This window comes from Bacillus rossius, chromosome 5 (genome assembly GCF_032445375.1).
Source record: "Bacillus rossius redtenbacheri isolate Brsri chromosome 5, Brsri_v3, whole genome shotgun sequence".
Lineage (NCBI taxonomy): Eukaryota > Metazoa > Arthropoda > Insecta > Phasmatodea > Bacillidae > Bacillus > Bacillus rossius.
Window position 1 is genome coordinate 13,125,445 of NC_086333.1, and position 23,380 is coordinate 13,148,824.

Consider the following 23,380-nt stretch of genomic DNA (forward strand, 5'->3'; position numbering starts at 1 on the left):
TGCTCTTTAACTTCCTTTTTTCATTAAACCTGGCGGAGATAAGAAATTCCGGTAAATATGTAGTTGGGCGGTATTTCTGAAAAAAAATGTTAAAAATACGATAATACTTTTAATTACACAGGTCTTGTATTGCAAAATAAGAACTGCGATATCTACTAAAGTATTTGGAATTTCTTATCTCCGCCGGGTTTAATAAAAAGAGGAAGTTAAAGAGCATAGAATAAAAGTATTTTCGTATTTTTAACATTTTTTTTTTTCGCAAATACCGCCCAACTACATATTTACCATAATAAAAGATCGCGAAAAAATTATTAAACTGTATGAACAGTCATCTTTATCTGTTGGTCGCAAGAGACTTTGCCTAGAATATAACGAGGGAATTCTATCCCAATAAATTTACATATCTGCAAAATAGTTTAAACCATATGTCATTTTGTGTTCAACAGATATAAATTTTGTATATGTAGGCCTAGAATTTAGGCTACTGTATTATGTTCAGTAATTTTTTTTGAATTCTTGTTGTTTTACAAATATTTGCTTCCAAGCTAATGTATCATTTGATCCCCTATTACTTTATTTTCAAAAATTCAAAAGTACAGTAAACTCTCGATTATCCGGGCCTGGATTATCCGGTTTTCGGGTTATCCGTGCTTGATTTTTTTATGAAGTTGTAAAAAAAAAAAAGACCGGGTGTGGCTACGCCGCACTTTTTTTTTTTTTTTTTTTACTGCTGTCAGAAAGCCTTTTACCTGACCCTTCAGACCCTCGTTCCCCCGCCACCTTCACTCGTCAATTTGTCACACTTTAAACCAAAAAGGAATGCCTGACTGCTGCTTCCGGCTCAACTCCCTCCCCCACCCCCCCTTTTAAATTTTCTTTTCACAGCACCCCGTCACGCTAAAAAAAAAAGGTCCCTCTACCTCTTTTACTTTTCCACACTCCTTACGGCTGGAAGAGGCATTTTTCACGCAGTTATTAACATCAGTTCTCCCAGGCACATTTGTTTTTGTAATGATGTCTGGTAAAAGGAAACGTAAAGTGCTGACAATAGCAGAGAAGTTAGAAGTTGTGGACAGGTTAAAAAAAGGAGAAACTGCCGCGAAATTAGCAAAGGAATATGAAATTGGAATCCAAACCGTGCGAGACATTAATAAAAGTGAAGAAAAACTTTTGCAGTTTGCTAGTAGATCAGACAGTGTGGCAGGGCCTTCTAAACGTAAAAGCATGAAAACATCTACCCACGCAGATGTTGACAATGCTTTGTATGTTTGGTTTAGGTCGTTAAAAGGGTGGAGGGAGATGCTGAGTTGGGACTGTCGCCGCTCTCCCTCCCGAAGCAATAAAGGGGACAGGAGAAGGGTGGCGGCAACACAGTGCCAGTATTGTTTACGGTCCAATAAGCTGGGACGCGGTATACAAAGCCTTTGCTTGTACTCATATAATTCTACTGAAGAGACCCTCTTTTGCCAGTAAATACACAATTTTTAAGTGGTGAAACGGATTATCCGGGTTTTTTTATGGGCATTCAATTATCCGGGCATCGGAAGGTCCCAATTAACACGGATAATCGAGAGTTTACTGTACTACATTTTAAAGGTAACTTAAGAATAAAGTACTTTCATTACTAAGTAGGTATAAAAGTTGAGGCTTTATTGTTGTACTTTATAACGAGATTCTACTGTGGTGACTGGTAAGAATGTTGACAAATACTTTTGCACTTATGCTATGGTTTTGAATAAAATTTTGCTCGGTGTCGGTAATCAAATCATGCCTTTATACTTTTTTTTTGTTAACAAATAAATTTTAATAATACTCTGCATTTTCAAAAGAAACAAAATTATTAAAGACCATGAAAATATATGCAGCAATGAGGATCCTCACACCCAAGATTTGTATAGGGCCTTGATATTTGCTGGTCTTTAAACATGACAGTTATATATAAATAATGGATATTTATGGATTTTACTACTCGACTCGAATTTAACTCAAACTCGAAACATTTCTTGAATACTCGCTCGAACTCGACTCGACCTAAAAATCCTATACTCGCATGACTCTATTACAAATGTTTACTAATCATGTGAAAATGTTTTCTATCGATTCAACCTGTTATTACAACAATATTTTTTATGGATTCGAACATTTTTGAAGGGTTTCCGTACTATTTAAACGCAAAACATCTTTTAAACGTATGCCGATCGTAGCGACAGCTGTGGTGTGCAATGAATTATGATAACTGTTTACACATATCTAATTGGAATATAAAAAACGTACATGGAGTACCTTAAATATTGTATGCGTTCATAAATATATTTCTTCAAGGGTACAAATTTGCAAGATACGTGAATAGTCCCTTATATAACGTTATTGCCATCACCATCAAATATTTAACCTAAAACCACTGTGTGTCCTTAGACACAAACAAAACACATGCGCAATCCAACCTTTTCGCCAAAGATATAAGAAATACTAGACTTGCGTTACATAACGAAGCGTAACCGTTCGCATTACTTGATAGCAGTGGCGATGTAGAGAACTGTATTGGCACTTTGAAAAATATGAAATCACGTAGTTTTACACCACTGCTCACGAGTATCTAAACATCTATGATTTTGCTTTGGGAGAAAAAAAAAATAGTTGTTTACTGTTTAGTTTGGCGGGCTTTGTCGGCTGACGTTACGTTGGTTATTAAGGCTTGTACAAAGTATATGTTCCTATTTTCGATGCAGCTGTATATTAAAACAAACTAGAAGCCTACAAATAACGGAGGTCGCAACCAATCTTCTTGTTACTTGTAAACCTTAAATGTGTTTGGAAGTATTTTGAACGTCTGACAGACAGTAAATCCCTGGCAAAGTGTGTCTCATGTGGAAAATGTTTGAGATGCGAGTATGGTAGCACGTCTGGATTACTAAGACATCTCAATAAACATCCCTCTATAAAAAAAGAATTTGAGGATGCTAAACAATATGAAGTCGCTGCTGAAAAAAGGGCAAGTGAAGCAGACAAAAGAAATAGCAGCAAAAAAACAACTAACTTTGCAAGAAATGTTTAAATGGCAATCTTCTCATATTAGAATTAAAAATTTGCTTTTTTTTTTAATTTTCCCGATCCCGTCCCGTTTCCCGCGGGAATAATTTATTTTTCCCGAAAATTTCCCGCAGTACAAAAACCTATTCCCGCACACCCCTATACATAATGTAATCTATCTATATGTATATATAGTATGTGATTTCGGTTAAGTATCACTAGATGAAACATAGTGTGTTTGTTCCTTCATGAATACTTTCAATTTATTATTACAAAGTTATAAGTAAATTTGACAACCAATCATATCATGTTAATTTATGTATGCAAAGACACTCATTAAAAGCAGGTTGTAAAAAGATTAGTATTATACATGTACAATATGTAGAAAATTCAATATTTTACATTACATATTCTACAGTAGAATATACATATTCTACGCTGTATATTCTAGTGACCCAACCCTGCAAGGGGGAGAGGTTGAAATAGAGGTAACTATGAAACCGTCCCAGGAGAAGGTGCTCCGACTAGATAACAAGAGAGACTGAAGAAGGGAGTTCAATAGGATGGCCTAGGGTACTGACATCACGCGTGGATACCTTCAGAATTTAATTAATAATTTAAATATTAGTAGCAAATAAAACTGCAAAAAATTAATTGGGCAATCCATAACGAATCTGTTTTCCCCCACTCGTAACAATACATAACACAGGGTTATGTATATCAACTGAAAAAACTCAAACGTCTCAAAATAAATAATAAACCAAGACCAAAACATTTTAAGGTTCAGTAGAAGTGTTTACAACAAGTAAACAAAGCAAATTATAGTTCCCAGATGGTATCATATTGAGAGTAAAAAATGTAAATAAACACGGTTTCAGAACTAGGTACCACTGTTACAGTAAAATGCCTAACATGTTAATTACATTCAATAAATGTCAGTTTCAAATGATAAATAGTATTTTAACCTTTCAAGATGTGAACACAAATATTCAGTAAAATTTCCCTAACTTTCCTTGACTTTCTCCGACTTAATATTCTAATTTCTGAGACAAATAATTTAAAATACACCCTCCACCAAACTCATAAGTCACCTAGAATTATATAATAAAAATTAAAACTCAAACAAAATCTCACAATCAAAATTTTATAATGAGTATGACAATGCAATAAAAATTCAGCCAAAAAAAATGCTTTTACAGTCTGTGAGATGGCAGAGTGGAGCATGATATTTTCCCCTCAAATTACTATCACTGAGGATGCTTTTACTGCATTCAAAGTAAATTAACTGTAATGCACAAAACCACAATAAATTGATTTCTGAAGCAAGCAGTTTTAATATTAGGTTAAGATGTAGAACTGTTATTTGTTGACAGCTGGACTCAGTATATAAAGGCATCGAATTTAATGTCATTACAGGCCAAATTTATTCTAAAAACTTATATGTTGGGAGAGTGGGTAATTTAGTGAGACCAAATGATGGAACAACACATCTAAAACAAACACAGCTCTGACCATGTAACACCCTTACCTATCAACACTTTCATACTCCAGTTTGTTCATGTAATATGACTTCTTATGTTCAGAGAACTCCATCATAAAATTCTTCTGTTCATATTCACTTCCCTCACTTTCTTCATCTTCGTCACTCGAAATAAACTATTAAAAAAACATATATATTAAAGTTCTTACATAAATCATACAATTCATTCCACACTAACCCCACTAAAAACTTATGTTAAGTATTTATACAGACATACGTACATACAAATCAACAACCCATTTCTGCAAATAGTTACATTGTTTGACTTCTCCTTACTAGCAAGTAACAAATTATTTGTTAAATTACAAGCTAAATCAATGTCTATATTAATTTATTGGCTTCTGTGTTGAATTATTTTGTACACAATGTTTTGGCATGTTGTTTTGTAAACATTGTTATGGTCAGTGTAGTTATCAAATGAATATCTGGTATACTGGTGAACATGTATAATTTGTAAACCTGTACAAATATCAGTTTTTTTTGTTTGAATCGAATATGAATTTAAATTATTCACAATTATGAATATCAAATTTGAATAGTAAGAATGAGAAATAGAATCCCACATTTTTTCACATCACGTAACAACTTTGGAAAATTAGACACATATTACTGAAATGAAAGGTTGGTTATGTTAAGACAGCAACAATAATTGTATGGAAATGTATGTTAAAATCCTTAAATTATGTAATTCCTTTTTTAACCTAAACAACCAACCTTTCGTTTAAGTTCCTATTCACCTTATTTTTCACAACCTGCTACTCCACCTAAATTTTTATCCAGAAAATTTTCGTGAACTGCAAAATACCATTAATCCATTGCAAACTATTTTATGAAAAAAGTGAATTTTTTTAAATTTTGTATTCCCTAATTAGTGATTGAATGAGCACATATTTTCATATTTAAACCCTAATTATTCACGAGTTTTTGTTGTTAACGGCAGACCGGTAAATTGTATTTTAGTTCAGCAATATTGTAAACCATTTTTGCTAAATTTATCTTGCATCTTAAACCATTATTTATGTTTTTTGAGTCGCAATGTTTGTTTCATCATAGATGCATACAGCAAGTAAGCTGCTTCTGTGTCATATGATGTTTAATCTATTAATACAATCAGTTTATACGCCGTTGAAACTATGACGATTACTTCTTTTAAAGCCCATCTAAATGGAGTGTCTGTGTTTTGTGTTGTAGTCTATGGTATTTGGCATTTTTTTTTATTTATTCCCACTTCTGGTGCATGACTTAAAGAATAAAAATAATAAATTGTTTTCAAGTTTGAAATGACAAATATGCAGTGCTTTGAATTCTTTACGTGATTTATTCCATTACTGTTTAGCGAGACAGTAGCGAAAAAAAATTTTTGAATACTTTTTATACATTCAAAACATGGCTTATTTATTGTTCATGTTTTTGATTATGAAGTACCATTAAACATCAAAAAAGGGTATTTATATAACACAAATGACTAATCTCACTAGTGAATGTTGGTAGTATGTGACAAACTCATTAGGTATACTATGTCAAGTATTCGTGAGCAAACGAATATTCGTTATTTCGAAGTGTTAGTATTCGAGGTTGAATCGAATATGAATAGTTTATTATTTGTATTCGTATCTGAAAATTCAAATATTCGCACAGGCCTAATAATTTTCCATCAGCAGAATCTCTCTGATTGATCCATATGGGTTACTCTCATTATAATAAATACAACACACATATATGACTAATCAGCAACTATTATGTCAAAGCAAAAATGTAAATACAACTAAAACTGTCTCAAACGGCACCTTAATAAATTAGCATGAATGAAATGTAAAAGCCCAAATCCAAACAATGTCAATAAAATAAGGATCATATGAAAGACAAATCCCAAATAGATAGGGTGGCAACACACACCACATCCTACTAATATTATAAACGCGAAAGTTTTTAAGTATGGAAGGATGTTTGTTACTCTTTCACATAAAAACTACTGAATGGATTAGAATGAAATTTGGCCTACAGCTAGCTTATAACCTGGATTAACACATAGACCCCATATTAATATTAAATTCCATCCCTAAGGGAGCGAAAAAGTGATAATTTCATTTTATAACAGAAAAAATCATAGGTCATAGACATACAAATAGTGAGTGAGTGTCATTTCTCTGTGTCTGACACACGATCATACACATAGTAAGGTCTGGCAAATTCATATCCTTCTCCTTGGTGAGACCAGCCCGCTTAGTGGAGCTCGCGGCGGCTAGCAAAATAAAAGCGCTAATAACAGTTTTGTTCTTAACTTCGTCAATAGATAGAGTTGCCTTGAATTTTAAACGCACCATCGTTTGATGCGTTTGTTATGTCTTGAATTTTCGTTTGTTTGTGCCGTATGCGTTCCTATACCATTCATCCAATTGCGATGAAATTTTGGAGATTTGTTATGCGCATGCCCATGAAGGTTACTGAGACGGTATATATATATTTTTCAATAGTTGGAGCATGAAGCGTGTCCAAAAATGTGTTTATTTAATTTTATATAGCGGTACTTCGTCTGTTTTTGTTGTATAAGTGCACACGCATGACCTAATTTATTTAAATATAAAAGAGAGACAGAGATAGAGTGATATTAATATATATATATAGAGTGAGATAGAGACGGAGAGATAAGTTGAGATAGAGCGAAGTATAGAGAATGAAATGGGTTAGATAAAGATATACCTATAGATGTATAGAGCTATATATAAAAGATATAGAGATAGTGGGAAGTATATATGTAGATATAAAGAGATAAATAGAGATAGAGAGATACATAGATGTAGATGGAGATAAATATATATAGAGAGATGGATAGATGATTTGTATATGTGGAACTACTTCAAACATATTACAAAACAAATGTGAATGAGGCATTGCAATGCAGGCCGAGCATTAGCTAGATAATGGAATCATTTCAATATTAGTAATCTCTTATTTTTCAGCTTTTTTCTATACTGCTTTATAAAGTCTAAATTACATACAGACCAGGTAAATAACTATAGACTGGCAGAATAACGTCTGTCGGGATCTGAAAGTGATATAAATTAATTTTCACACTTGACATTCAAATTAAGAAGACAATTACTAACTACATCTGATTTCGAAAAAGGTCCCCTTCACCCTGTGTTCAGCTCGGGCAACGCCGGGTATTGCAGCTAGTAATGTCATAAAAGAGTCACGGTGTGTGTGTGCCGCTATAGGGTTGCCGCCCAGAACAGCTGTCGCAGCGAGTCCTCTCACACTAACATGACAAGAAAAATGGCTAAAGAAGTTTTACCAAAAAATTCACTGATATTAATTAGGCTAATTAAATGTTTTGAATGAGGTTCATAGCTGCTTCATATAGTAGTAAAAAAAAACTGTAATGTTTGAAATAAATTTTGAGAGCAGTAAATAAGGAGGAAATATTGCCATGTTTCCAACTACTGTGCCAGAGGGAGCCCGCGGAACCTGCAGTCCAGAGCGTTTGCGTGTGGGGAACCGTCACGAGTCATCTCACAAGGCAGTCTAGGCCTATTAGCTCCTAAAGGTAATTTAACATACTTTTCTCCAGTTGGCTTGTTTGCTTATATGATCATATATATTTTTCAAGACATTTCTTGTTATGTTGGTAAATGTACTCCTCTGTTGGCGATCCTACATGCAAGATGCCCTGGCACCATGGGAACAATATTATTTTCAGTTCTCAAGATAGGAATCAGACTGTGAGAAAGACAGAGACATAAGTTCAACACGGTAATGTCATAGCAGTGTATCATGGATGAAATATTTTTGTAAAGTGCTTTGTTATTTGTCATTTTTGAAAGGGGCTCTGGTTTTTAGCTATTGAGTCTTATATACTCATTATATTAGTCTTTAATTTTAAAAATAGGAACATGTGTCCTAAGTTAAAGAAATCTCACAGCTAAATGATTTTTTTTATGTAGTACACAATGTCATTTAGAGTTTATTAAAAAAAGGAGAAGAAAGTAAGATTTAAGGAACTTACCATGTTGTTTGTGTTCTCAATAAGAGCATCTAGTTCCAGCTTGTCATGAAGACCATTTGGTTTGTACTGAAATTTAAAAATAAAAAAATAAATAAAAATATTATAAATTAAAAGGTAACTCCTGTTCACCAGTTGCAGTAACAAACAACATTTATAATGTAATACATAAATGTGCTACATAAATTTAAAAATATTAACATATGATAAACTCACACTGTGGCGTTTGGTCTCATTTGGGCGACGACCAGTTTTCCCTTCGAAAAATTTGAGGTCTGCTAAAGTCTCTTGAAACTGCTCCACATCGTACTCTGACAACTTCTCCATGTACTTCTCAAACCCCTGCAGGTTCAGAGTCCCACCTTCATTGAGGTAACCTGCAATATGTGCAAAACTATTGTGTTACGTTGACATTCCCTGCACTATCAACTGCATGTCTCAAACACGTAGCAAGAGATGGCTTTAAGCATATGTCTCTCTACAAAGCAACCACTAAAAGAATTTCACCAAGTTCCCAAACATTAATTTCAACTTTTAAATGTTTCTGCCAGTATCCAAACCATGTAAAATAAAGCATAAGTAACTATCAATTTTATGCATGAGAAACACAAGTTAAAATAAATATTTCAGTATATTTGTGCTTACAGGGTTTGTTCGGAAAGTAATAGGACTGAGTTGATTTAAAAAAATTTATTGAGCCAATCGTTACAATTCTTTAAAAACTTTCAATGTAGGCTCCTTCTGCGTCGAAGCAGCGCTGCCACTGCGATCTCCAAGCATTGAAGGCGTCACGGAAGGCATTCTCCGGAATAGCCTTGAGAGCCGCGGTGCAAGCTGCTTGGATCCCCTCTGTCGTCTCTAAATGCTCGCCTTTCATCGGCCTTTTCAAGCGAGGAAACAAATAGAACTCCGGGGGGCCACATCTGGGCTGTAGGCCGGCTGCGGAAGCGTTGGGATGCCGGCCTTGGTCAGGTAGCTGTTCACAAGAAAGGCGGTGTGAGCTGGGGCGTTGTCGTGGTGCAACTTCCAGTTGGCTGCGATGTCTTGTCGAACCCGATTGACACTTCGTTTGAGTCTCTTGAGCACTTCCACGTAAAACTTAGCGTTGACGGTTTGTCCAGGAGGAACAAATTCATGGTGGACGATGCCTTTGATGTCAAAAAAGACAATGAGCATCGTTTTCATTTTGGATTTGCTCATTCTTCCCTTTTTTGGGCGAGGAGACGCCGGCGTGTGCCACTCGGAAGATTGCCTCTGTCTCGGGATCATACTCTTAGATCCATGACTCGTCACCTGTGATTACGTTATTCAAAAATTGGGGGTCACTTTCACACATGTTCAAATTTTCTTGGCACACTTCCACTCGCCGCAATTTCTAGTCGTCAGTGAGCACTTTTGGGACCATCTGCGCACACCTTGTGCATGTTCAAATGCTGCGTCACAATGTCATGAACCACAGATTTTGGTAAATTTAACATGTGGGCAATTAAACGAATACTCAGTCGACAGTCTGAGTTCAAAACTTTGCGCACACGAGTCATATTGTCGGGGTTTGTCGAAGTCGAAGGTCTTCCAGCACGGTCTTCATCGGCGACCTCTTCCCGGCCCTCCCAAAAGGCCTTGTGCCACCAAAACACACCACTTCTTGCTAAAGCATCATCTGGGTAAGCCTGCTTGATCATATCAAACTCTCTGTCGCAGATTTACCGAGTTTCACACAGAATTTAATCGCGTACCTCTGCTTTAACGAACACTGCATTTTCGGCTTGCACCACTCACAGAAACACGTCGAGCGAAAAAGCCTGTCCTGACTCTCCAGCTGCTCGGAGACAACTGACCAGCCGCTCGTTCGTTAGCTAGGAACCCCCTCTACCGAATCCAGTCGGTGCGCGCACGCTCTGAAGTACAGTCGCGGCAGAAGAAAATCAGTCCTATTACTTTCCGGACAAACCCTGTACAGTTTGAAGTGATAACATTTTTTTTTACAAATTTAACCAACTAGACATATTTTCTAAGCTTAATTCCAATATTGAGAAATTTATAAGTTCCATAGTGGCCAATAGACTAAGCATACAAAAAAAATATTTCAGCACATTCAAAACTAAAATAGGTGGTGTAATTTCAATACACAACCTGTATCAATAATACTGTTCAACAAAAGTTGTACTTAATCTTGAGTTTTGCAAAAAATTTAATACAATAATGTGAAATTTAAATTTTACTAGTCTTCACAACTGCTAGTAGTTATTTATAAGTTGTGAAATGTAATGAATTGGACAGCAAATAAAATAAAATAACTTTTTTTTCTAAAATAAAATCAAACAATATCATTGTGAAGAAAGTAGTATTGTCTTTGAATGTAAAAGGTTTCTGTTCTGTAATCCAAGGAATTATACTTATAGGAACTGAACGAAAATTTCAAAATTCAACTATGCCAAATAATTACACAAAAAGAATATGTAAAACATATTAATTTCCCTGGGCATTGCCGGGGTAGTTATTACTAACACTGCCAGTCCCCTCTCTATGGCACCGCCACTGGAAGAGCACACAGACCTGGCTGACACACTGGCAGGGTGACCACTCTTTTGGCAAAGTCAAATTCCAGGTTTTTTCCAGGAGTTTTAAGCTTTCCCTAAGAAATTTAATGTGATGTTACTACATTAATAATATAAGGCTAACCATGTTGGTTACATTAGAACTAATAAAACTACATTTACAGGGTGGCCACTCTTCTGGGATAATAAAATTCCTGGTTTTTTCCAGGTTTTTTCAAGGGTGGTTTTTATCAATATTTGCATACAATTTGCATTTTTGTTACACAAAGCACACACAATATGATGTTTTATTGGCGTTAAACAATAGACAACTTAACTATAGGCTTAAAAATTAAATCAATGAACTTGCTTAAAACAAAACCTACCACCAACAAAAAATTTATAATCTCACGTCACAAAAATTACTTGACACCAAACGCACGTGTTTTGCCTCTCTTGCGTGGCTGGCTAATGCTGTTCTTCCCATCCATGCTACCGATATTGATTTTAACATTACACAAATTGCAAATAGCGTGTGTCCTGCACTTTGGATCTTTCTCCACCCATTCAAACTCTTCCGTATATTTGTCATTGTACGTGGTGACCGAACTCGTTCACATTTTGATAGTCTGCGCCAATTACATGTTAGTTTAAAAAATTCAAAACAACGTCCCGCACAACTAAACTTTTTAAAAAAACTCGAGAAAAGTATCCGTGATACCGTGACGCAACAACATGAGCGCAAAGTAGAAACAAATATACATACAAAACTAGTGCTACCAACATGCCGTGCGAGAAATTACTACCACCCTACAACAACGTTTTCAGCCAAAATGCTGTTGCTTTTGAATACAGAAACATAATAAGTATGGAAGTCTGAATTGTTAACGGTTTCTTACGTACTACAAAAGTTTTTAAATGCAATATGAACAAATTAACTTTCACAAAATATAGCACACGAGCACGCTGTCGTGCTTCGACGGGTGGTGAACGTGATCATTTAACAGCCGTATGTTATTGTAACCGTTACTTCATAAAAAAATTCCCGGTTCTAATAAAAATTCCTGGTTGATTCCCGGTATTCCTGGTTTTTTTAAGAAATCCTGGCTATTTCCGTATTTCCCGATTTCCCGGTTGGCTGGCCACCCTGATTTACAATTTAATATTTAATACCATCCACATATATTATATTAAATAAAAGAGTATTACTGTATTACAGTGTTAAAAACAGTTTTTCCAGATCATAATTTAGTAGCTCTTGTATGATGTTTAAACTATGGCAAAAGCAATCAACAGCAAAATTTTACAAAGACAGCATAGGCATAAACAAAACAGAAAACTGTAAGAGCACAACTAAAATTACTTCAACAGCTGCCAGGGATGAAAACAGTTCATGCATGAAAATAATTATTATAAACATAAAAAAGTAAAATTCTCACCCATATTTTTGTCAGTTGAGTGCAATAATATTGGCTCCTAGCTTTAAATTTTTCATAGAAAACCTTTTCAATCACAGTAATCTGCACATAATGAATTTTGAGTTGTAAAAGTATATCCCTACTTGTCCTTGTCCATCCTATTACTTTTACTTTTCACAATGATAAAATCCCTTCAATACTGGCTGTAGAAAAAAATATATGAACAGCAACTGTAATGGTAAAATCTTATTAAACAGATATGTGTTGTTTTCTTATGGTACCCCTTGAAAAAACTTAATTATTAAGACACTTAAAGAAAAATAATTTTGGCACTATCTGCTAGTCATGTTTGTTCTAAACACAACATGATTTATTATTATTCTGTATTACATTCAAATGATGCCAGGGGAGACATGCGTTTGTTAAAACTTGGGTGCCATCACATGGATGGACATGTGTACCCAGCTGAAACTCTGTGCTACAGGTCCGTGACGTGACCTGGGTGCTATGCTCCATTCCTGCCCCAGTTTCTGGCATAGACACTCAGTGTCAGATACGCTACTTGCAAACAATAGCAGTTATTCGCTGATGGGCTCTACCTCTGTCTTATGATGCAAACACATGGATTGGGTAAACAATACTCACGGAGATCTGCTATTACCTGATTTATCACTATACTTATTCCACATTTAAACTGTACAAGAGCACAAATAATAATAATGCTGTAAAAGCACCAATGGCAGAGAATCAGTTTGTGTGTGGACCAGAGCACCTCGTGCCTGGCTTAAAAATTGTTTGTTATTACCTGGGTGTCTTTTTCATTGCATTTATTTTTCACCTACCAAATCTATATAGAAGTTAGTAGCAGTGAAACGGGCAAAGAGAATAGGGCAAAGTGAATAATTGTTCGCTTTGCCAGGGTTACATTTCCAGAAGTTAAAACCACATAATATTCTACTATTTCAATAATTATTGTTTCTTCATTATGTAAAAAAACTTTATTTATTCAAATAAAGTGGTGAAATGTTGCAAGATTGGCAGTGTTATCTCAGAGTTGTACTTTGATCTTGCTAGTTACTTAACTGCACTAAAGCATAGTTATGAAGCTGACATCACACCTCATGTGTAATTAGTATTAACAGCGTGCCGGTGAAAATTCATAATACATAACTTTTCTCTACTCTGCAGTGGTTATTGTTGTGCTAAACAAACACTTTGTTCCACCTATAAATATAAATACACTCGAGCCAATTTGATTAAATCCAAATATATACATATATATGTGTTTGTGTATATATACAGAATGTATCAAAATTCATGTTACAATGCTTGAGGGTAGAAAGCTCTTATTATTTGCAACCATTTTTGCCAATAAACATGTTGCCGGAAACACGTATTTAAGCCCCTGTAGCCCCAGGAAGAGTCAGTGTAGGCAACCCGTTGGGCTTTGTGCGAGACAGACGATGCTGTGGTGAATTACGTGTTTACGACGCCGGGCAGCGCTCGTGAGGACTGTACGATGTCGAATGCTGACCCCTGCCCCTTTTTACTTCCGTTGGTGGCTCCCTCACCTCATTTCTTCCTTTCGTGCCGTGCCATAGGACTGCGCAGCGTGACATCGCAGTGTCGCAGTGTGTTTTGATATCACTGGTGGTCTGTCGTTGACTGTTCTTTCGTACAAGCAAACTAGTGGTGTCATTTCTTTCGCTGTGGTTCTGAAAAGGGCGACGTTTTAGTGGAGCTCAATGGAGTACACGTTTAGTGAGTACACGGACATGCTGCTTGTTTACGGGGAAGCTAGACAAAATGGACAAGCCGCCCGTCGTCTGTACGAAGAACGATATCCGGGTCGTAGGATTCCAGCTCACACCATGTTTGCAAGACTTACTCAGCTAATGCGTGATACTGGTACATGTGCCGTCACAAGACCAAATGCTGGTGCTCCACGCAGGGTTCGTACTCCCAGTTTTGAAGAAGATGTACTTCAGAGATTTGAGGAGAGTCCGGATACAAGCACAAGGGCAGAAGGTTCCGATATGGACGCTGACAAAATGGCTGTTTGGAGAATTCTTCATGAGCAACTCTTGTACCTGTACCACCTTCAAAAAGGGCAACACATGGGTCCGGCGGACTATCCTCTTCGCATGACCTTTTCTCGTTGGTACATTCAAAGAGTATTGAGGAACCCCGAGTTAGCGGTTTTATTCAGCGATGAAGCCAAGTCCACTCAAGATGCTATTCTCAATTCGCACAACAGTCATGTTTGGAATGATGTCAATCCGCATGCAACGTGTGTTACAGCTCGCCAGGAACGTTTTTCAGTTAATGTGTGGGCCGGTATTGTTGACGGCGTATTCATCGGGCCTTTTTTTCTTCCGCCACAACTTACCTGCGCCGGATACCTCCACTTCCTTCAAAACGTACTACCAGGTCTTCTTGAATAGGTTCCATTGCATGTCCGACGTGTGATGTGGTACCAACATGACGGGGCACCACCTCATTTTTTTCTGCAAGTGTGAGAGTATTTAAACCAAACATTTCCAAACCGATGGATTGGACGAGCGGGCCCTGTCGCATGGCCGCCAAGGTCACCGGACCTAACCCCGTTAGATTTCTTTCTGTGGGGTTATGTAAAAGGGCTTATCTACGCTACACCAGTAGAAACGGTAGAAGAGCTTACACAGCGAATCATTGAAGCGTTCGAAATCATAAGGTCGACTCCACACATGCTCCAGCGTATCCGTGAAAACATGAATCGCCGTTGCCACCTCTGTGTCGCTCAAGGTGGGCGTGTTTTTGAGCTGTTGCTTTAGGCTGTCACGTTGTTAAAACACATGCAACAATTTCAATGTTGTGAAACAATGCCATAGCTGTGATTGATTTCAGAGTGAAATTAAAATCTGTGCCATGATTAAAAAGGTTATTTCTCTACTCGAACGCCCGCACATCCACAACTAAACACTCTACAACGGGTTGCCTAGGCCGACTCTTTTTGGGGCTACAGGGGCTTAACTACGCGTTTCCGGCAACTTGCTTATTGGCAAAAATGGTTGCAAATAATAAGAGCTTTCTACCCTCAAGCATTGTAACATGAATTTGATACACCCTGTATATATAATCTCTGAGGTAATTAATTATTTATTTTTATTTTGTGTTAAATAATGTAAGGTTTAAGAATCTGATTATTTAAATTAATTTTTGAATATCAATTTTTATATGATTTTTCAATCCTATTAAAAATGATTTAATACATTTAAATAAACTTATATAAAAAAATTCTACATATCTAACCATTTAAAAAGCCAGCTACCAAATTTTTAAACTTAAATTTGACCTGATATCCACCAAATAATATTTTTACAGTATAAAATATCAATCACATGGCATAACTCACCATTCAGAGAAGGCAGCACATTGATGTAGGCCTTGTACAGAATGGGAAGCGCACCTTCATGTATATGCATCAGTGGCAAGTGCGGAATGAAGTCGTTTCCAACCAAGAACCCCATCAGAACCTGTTATGCATAGAACAAAACACCACATAGTTCAGAGCTTAATTATTTCTTATTCTTGCTTGTTTCCTAATGTTTTATGGCCATTATTCAGTTCACTTTAAAAACATTTTCAGAAATTTGAGTACACGCAACATTTATAAAACTGCAGTGCAAAAGGTTCCATTTGGAGTGTTTGTTAATGTTTCTTCACTTTACATATGTACTCAGGCATAGCGGCCCTTCCAGACCATTAAGTCATCCACATGGCACTGAACCTAATAGACACACTGATGAAAAGAATAAAATGTTGCAATGAGAACTAACATTATCAATTCATAAATGTTAGTACTATAGTACTATTTGGCTATGCTCTACTAGCATTTGTAACCTGAATGACATTTCCCGACCCTTTGGACAAATACATTCAGGCCCTAAGTCGGCTATGCCCAATTTCGCACTACGTGTGCCCTCTACCAATCTTCTCTTATTGCGAACTACTCTTCAGGACCCACCCTCTTCTTGGCTCTAGTGCCAACTTTAACTACATGACACACAAACCCAAACCATACAGTCTCTCGGTACCATCAAATAAGTTCAGACCTATGATTCTTGGTGGGTTTTTTTTTTACATAGTATCTAACTGAAGAGAATAAGGGATGTATGTCTGTGGTTCGGTCTTTGCCATCACTTGAACTATTCTAAGCTTTCTCTGCCACCAAGGTTGTGACAGCAGGGTTCTCCCCACAGCGGTAAGTAGAACTCACCTCCCGAAACTAAGAAACTAAATTTAAATTTGTTTTGTTCGCTTTTTGCCCATATTGTTTAGTCAGTAGTTATCTTATTTTTACCAGTGCTCTGTTTTGAATTGAGACCCTTTTTATTGAATTATTTGTTTATTTTATTTTGTTACATGCCCACTAATAGTCAGGGACTTTAGTGGTGGGCATTACAAATACAAACAATGAACACAAATAACAAAATGAAAGGATAAACAAAAAAAAAAAGAGACCATTAAAAAAATAAGTAACATAAATTCCCAAGTTTTTCCAAATCAATGGAAAGTAGCCAAAGTAATCGCTGTTCACACAAACAGCCTAAAATTAAACATTTCTAATTACCATCCCATATCCTTACTAAGTGGTTTATCTAAAATCCTTAAAAAAAATTATTTTTAAATTTTTAAATTAATAGTATATTGTCCGATAATCAACATGGATTCAGAGCAGGAAAGACTACTACCAACTTCATCACTTTTCTTAATCCTATTTACAATGCAGTTACCAACAGAAGGCAAGTTGATGCCTGCTATTTTGATCTTGCCAAAGCCTGTTACACAGTTAATCATTTAATTCTTGGTGTTAAATATTCAAACTTGGGTATTCGTGAAAATTTAGTTAAATGGTTCTCCAGCTACTTACACAACAGATCCTTTTATGAATCACAAACAATATTTCTTCTCTGTTTAAGACTAGTTCAGGTGTGTCTCAGGGTGGTACATTATTGTCACCTTTACTCTTTAAAATATTTATAGATGATATTTCACAAGTTTTGAAACACACTACAAGTGTCATTTTTGCTGATTATCTAAAAATTTATAGAATAGTCGCAACACTCCAGGAAAGGGTGCCGTAGCTTCAGTGTTCCGTCCCCTTACATAATTATAAATTAAATTGTAAACCTTTATTTTTTATCCTAAGCGTTTTGTGGAATGGCAGATTGGCCAGGAGGGTTTTAATATTTAATTTTGCATAAAATAAAGATGGCACCAGATGACTAGGTATGTTTTATTGGTTTAGTGCAATGCTAGATGTAAAGTTGTGTAGATTTTGAGCTTTCAATTTTACATTTGCAGATAAAATGTACGATTGTAAATCCAGTCTACACCAGGAATGTAATACATGACAAAAGAATTATTGAATATAATGCTGCTTCTGGAGCCTAAACTCTTCATTATGTTTACAAATAATATAACTAATGTAATCAAACATTTCTTTGTGCGACTATAAGTGCATTTTAGGCACAACTATGATTTAATTTTTATAGTTTCCTTGCACTGAATTATAATTCTGAATGGAAATTTCAACAATTCTGAGATTTACATTAGTTTCCTCAAGGCTTTTGACCAGAAAAGTTCAGTCCCTAACCATCAGTAGCTAATATTCTCTTTCCACCAGTACTGTGCCTCACACATCCCATGTCAAGTGAACCCTGCGTCACGCCACTTTAGTTATGCACTTAGGCCGTGCTAAATTTCCTTCAAGCCCCATGCCCTAAACATTATCTGCAACCATGCAGTGCCACGGCGGTTCACTCTTATGTTTAAACAAGGTTTACTACATTTACTTCCTTGGCTTTGGCCCTATCCTCTCCCTTCTGGCCTAAACTACTGAAGTAAAGCCGCACATGCAATGCACCAGTGACTGTGCTGACTACAGCTACAGTCTTCCACTGCTCTGCGGGCCAACCGACGTAACTCGCAGCGGTCGGAATATTCTCTATTGTCCTTTATCGTGAGATAGTGATGCAAAAGTTGTGTAATGAAATGTAGTCACATAGATCACAAATAGATTCCTACAAAACTATTTTTCAAACCAATATTGAGTGTTAGTACTAGCATTCACCTTAAATTCTCCTTCTGGATTGTGTGTGTGCAACATGCAAAAATGCATACATCCGTGCTCTTCATTCTCAACGTCAACATGCCATGACGACATGTTATAACCCCACATATTCAGTAAATGGAATCTTTTTTTTAGATTAAATTTTACCCTCTTATATTTAACTATCAAAATGGGACACCATGACCTTGAACTATCAAATCATTCACAGTAATAACAGAAATAACAAAAATTATTAATTTTAGTTTGTTGTAACACTCCAGATCTCCCAGCTAGCTCAACATTTGGTCTAAAGTGCACATTCATAAACACTTGAATAAATTGGTTGGGAGCTGAAAAAAATATTTAATTGTCAAAATAACAATTACTGTAAATGATCTCAAACACAAACTGATTTTAAATGTTTTTTTCTTATTTATCCTTTACAAAAATTCACAATTCCGCTATCTTCCAACCACAAATAAGTACATGCCGAAAATACAAATTGGTCGCACAAAACTTCACTGACTAAAAATAGATTTACTGTTAGTAGGAACCAAAAAATAAATATTATTATGTACTGTTCGCAAGAAGTCCCATGGTTGCTTGCAACTCATGGTACAAGCCGAAGGACTCAGTCCTCGGAACAATAACGAAGATATTATATAATTATTTTGGGCTATTAGTGACGAATGTGTTCTAACGAATTCTAATTGAAAAGTTCAAAATAGGGTTCAAGTTCGGCATAGCCCTGACCACAGCCACAAAATTCTCTAATCACCACATAGTTTTATTTCATCTGAGCCACCGACAAGCACCCTACAGATGTCATGGCCACCTTTCTCTTCCAGGAAAGAAAAAGGTGCCCATGTGATGTAATTTCCACCCAATCACAAAATTACACCGAAAAACATCAGCTAATACTGGCATATGGTAGCAAGCACAAGTCATTTTTCTTTCGCTTAAGCAACCTCTGTCTTTCTCTAATTCTTACGTGTCTGACAAAATACTGCATCAGCCAGCTTTCACACAAAAAACCATAAAAAAAATACAAAAAAAAAATACGTAAACACGCATTTATGAATTTAAAAAAAAAATATACAAGCAATACTCAAAAAACAAAGTAAAAGCATACAAAAATGTAACTACAGTAGAGTTGTGATAATCCAAGCCTCGATAAACCGAGATTACGTGCAATCTAAGATGTAAAATAAAAAGCCTGAAGTGCACCAAGTCACCCAAACAAGCTGTGTACAAAAATCTATAGCTGGTTCTTGACAGATTGGCAACACTATGTCCAAGGTCACGTAGGCAACGGCAGTCTATCTGCTTGTAATGTGACCGATTCGTGCTCATTTTTGTTGTTCAGTAGTGTGTGTTACTACAATAGGCCTACTGTAATTTGAAACTTGATTGTCTTGTTTTTTTGTGAGTTATCATTTGCAAAAATGAGTGGAAAGGCCAACAGAAAGTTTGTTTCTATTAAAGAGAAACTAGAAGTATTGAAGAGAATTAATCAAGGTGAAGCTATAAAGAAGACTGAGCCGACTACGGTATAGGCGAAACAATAGTAGGAGACTGGCGCCGATACAGAAGCAAAATTGAAAGGCTTTCTTCTGTTAAACGTGTTGACATTTCTTCGTCCACAGAAAATCAATAAAAAAATTTGATTATGAAAGAACTAGTGAAGCACTTTTTTTGGGCTTAGTCAACAGCATCAAAATGAAGTCCTATTTCAGGTCCCAATCTTCAAAAAAAGGCTATGTTTTTTGTAATGAGCTGAAAGAATATGAAGAATATTTCACCGTGAGTGCAGGATGGTTGGAGCGATGGAAAAAATGAAATGGTATCAGCCAACTTGAAATCTGTGGTGAAAAACTGTCGGCAGACACTTAAGTTGTAGAGAAATTTTGCTACAATTTTCAATAGATTATTACAGAAGAAAATTTTACGTTAGGTCAGGTGTATAACTGTGAAAATAGGACTAAATTATATTAATCAGCAGAAGCCGATTTTGACGATATTTAGCTGAATCAGTGTTTCTACAGAGTGACGATACGTTTGTTAATTTTCAGCTGATATTATTGAAAAATGAAAGTCTCTGTCTTAACCTAAAAATCCACCATTACCATTTTCACTTTTCGTACTACTATATACTTTGAACATCATTTCTTAGCTACGTGTGCCAGTCGTACATATCAAACTTAAACATCCTATGTTTTATATAACGGTCTTGAATCTAATACATCAAAATAAATATATTACCAGCACAATAAAGTTAGATAAGAAAAAAAACTTGCTTTATTTAGAGCATGGCTACCACTACAAACAACAGAAAATACCAATTGCTTAAACTGCAAATAAATGTTCGTAATATCGTGACGGAGACATTTTTTAATTAACTTATGTAGTTTATAAAACTGAATTAAAAATTAATAACCAAATGACATAGGACTCACAATTTTTTACATTTTAAATCCATTTTTTTTAAACATTGTACTTTGTGAATGAAAATATTTCAGTTACCTATTGTTAAATAATCTTATTTTATATAATTACGTATTAAATAATTAAATTTTCCAGCCTCCATTAGTAAATTCATGTTTTAATAAGCAACAATAACAAATAAACAAAAACAAGCTAAAAAAAGAGTTAAAAAAAAAGAGGTTATGATCCATTCATAAAATAAAATAAAATATATGTGCATCTGCATTACATGCTCTACTTAGAATGAGTTATTTTTGGTAATTAAAAAAATTTATAAAAATATTTTAACCAAAATGTGTTTTCTCCTATATCGGTTCGGAATCGGTAAATCGGTGAATCAGCAACAGTTGTATCAGCATATCGGCAAAATATTGTGAATCGGTACAGCTTCTCTAAATTATAAGATGTTACCTTCTAACACCCTTGCCTCAAAAGAAGAAAAGGTGGCACCACGTCTTAAAAAAATCAAAAGAGAGGGTTACAGTGCTTGCTGCAGCGAACGAAAGTGGTGACTACAAACTGAAGTTAATGGTCATAGGTAAAGCTGCAAAAAAAAAAATCACAAAATCTGCATTGCCTGTTATTTACACCAATCAGAAATCCACATGGATGGACAAAACCATTTTTAAAAAGTGGTTTCTTAAAACATTTATGGCCAAAACATAAAAATAATTTGAAAGAAAAAAAAATGCCTATGAAAGCGATTTTGACACTAGACAATACAGGGTGTGACACCCTAATAAAGATGAACTCACTTGTGACGGAATCCGAGCTCTATTTTTGCCACCAAACGTCACTAGTCTGATACAGCACAAGGCGTATTAGAAAACATGAAAAAAAAAGTATTCACATCGTCTGCTACAGTCTATGCTGCGAGTAATGGAAGGTAAAGTGACAGTAAAAATTTTTTTTAAGAAAACCACAATGAAGGATGTTATTTATTGGATAGCTGAATCTTGGGATAAAGAGAGTACTCAAACCGCAAACAAATCTTGGAACAAAATTTTAAAACCTAGAAGTGATCAAGACGACCCAGATGACGATTTTTCCTTATTAGAACTCATTAAAAAGATTCCCGACTGTGAGAACATAGACGTCAGTAAAGTTGCTGAATGGTTGAACGATGATGAGAAATTTGAAGTGACTGATTCTGTTATCATCGAAATGGTATCTGAGCCAAATGAAGGGAGTGATGACGAAGATAGTTGTGCTGCAACTGTACCAGTGATGTCTCACACAGACGGACTGGTGGCATTGGAGGCAGTGCTACGTTACGTTGAGCAACAACCAGAGACGACCCCAAGCGATATCCTTCTACTTAGGTAGATGATGGCATTACATCACTGCTTTAAAGTGTTACTCTACTTTGAAACAGAAGACCTTGGACAGTTTTTTTAAGTTGTAAATGCTTAAAATGAGTGTTTCTTCTAACACTTTTAATGTAGGCATGTAGTATGTATCTGTAATCTTAATATTTAAACATTAAATTTTACTTTGTGTTACATATGTAGTTGAAAATTACGTTATTTTCCTTTCTTCCATGTAATCCGAGTTTTTGTTATCCGAGGTACTATCAGCCCCAGTCACCTCGGATTATCACGACTCTACTGTACATGAATAAACAAACAAGTAAAAAATTACTTCATGTGGCTCACTCACCATAAACAAGCAAACCATCAGGAACACTTAAAATGTATGTAACAATGTAAATTACAATCATACAGCATGCTACAAATGAACAAATATCTCTCAAAAGAATAAACAGCTGGTATTTAAATGATGTCAAAAAAACGCACTATAGTACTGTATATGATCTGACAACATAATAAACTATTAAAAAAAATGTTTAACAATTGGAGAGTACAGTATTCTGGGTTGCTACATTGTAAGTCCTTCCAAAGATTCAAACATACATCCATAATTAAAAACTACCAAAAACATTTAATATTAAAGAAAAATTTCCTTAAATATTTACCCAGTCGTCAATTATATTCTCCAAGTTGAACTCAAAAGGCAACTTCTCTTTGAGTTCTCCAAATTCCATTTCTAAATATTCCCTTAGCAAGGACAAGTGGAGTAGATAAAAGCTAGCTTCTTCAGGCGTTGATATTCGTTTTTGGTTTTGTTTCCCAAATTTAACCTACAAAACGAGAATAGAATAATACATAACTGAAGCATGGATTTTAAGATAATATTATACACTTTCTCAAAATAGTAATGTTGTAAACCTTCAAATGACCAAGAGATAGGACATTTGAGATGTAATCGGATGCC

General features: G+C 35.5%; 1 protein-coding gene across 3 annotated transcripts in view; it reads right to left on the minus strand.

Annotated features, from left to right (window-relative positions):
- The window catches only part of LOC134531598 (5'-3' exoribonuclease 1), a 373,786-nt gene that overhangs the window by 260,962 nt on the left and 89,444 nt on the right, over positions 1 to 23,380 (minus strand). For all 3 annotated transcript variants that reach the window (XM_063367328.1, XM_063367329.1, XM_063367330.1), the window contains exons 6-10: positions 23,082 to 23,246; positions 15,923 to 16,043; positions 8,790 to 8,950; positions 8,577 to 8,642; positions 4,559 to 4,686 (exon numbers count right to left, since the gene is read on the minus strand). In XM_063367328.1, the coding sequence (XP_063223398.1) occupies positions 4,559 to 4,686; positions 8,577 to 8,642; positions 8,790 to 8,950; positions 15,923 to 16,043; positions 23,082 to 23,246 (641 nt within the window). The remainder of the gene's footprint in view (positions 1 to 4,558; positions 4,687 to 8,576; positions 8,643 to 8,789; positions 8,951 to 15,922; positions 16,044 to 23,081; positions 23,247 to 23,380) is intronic.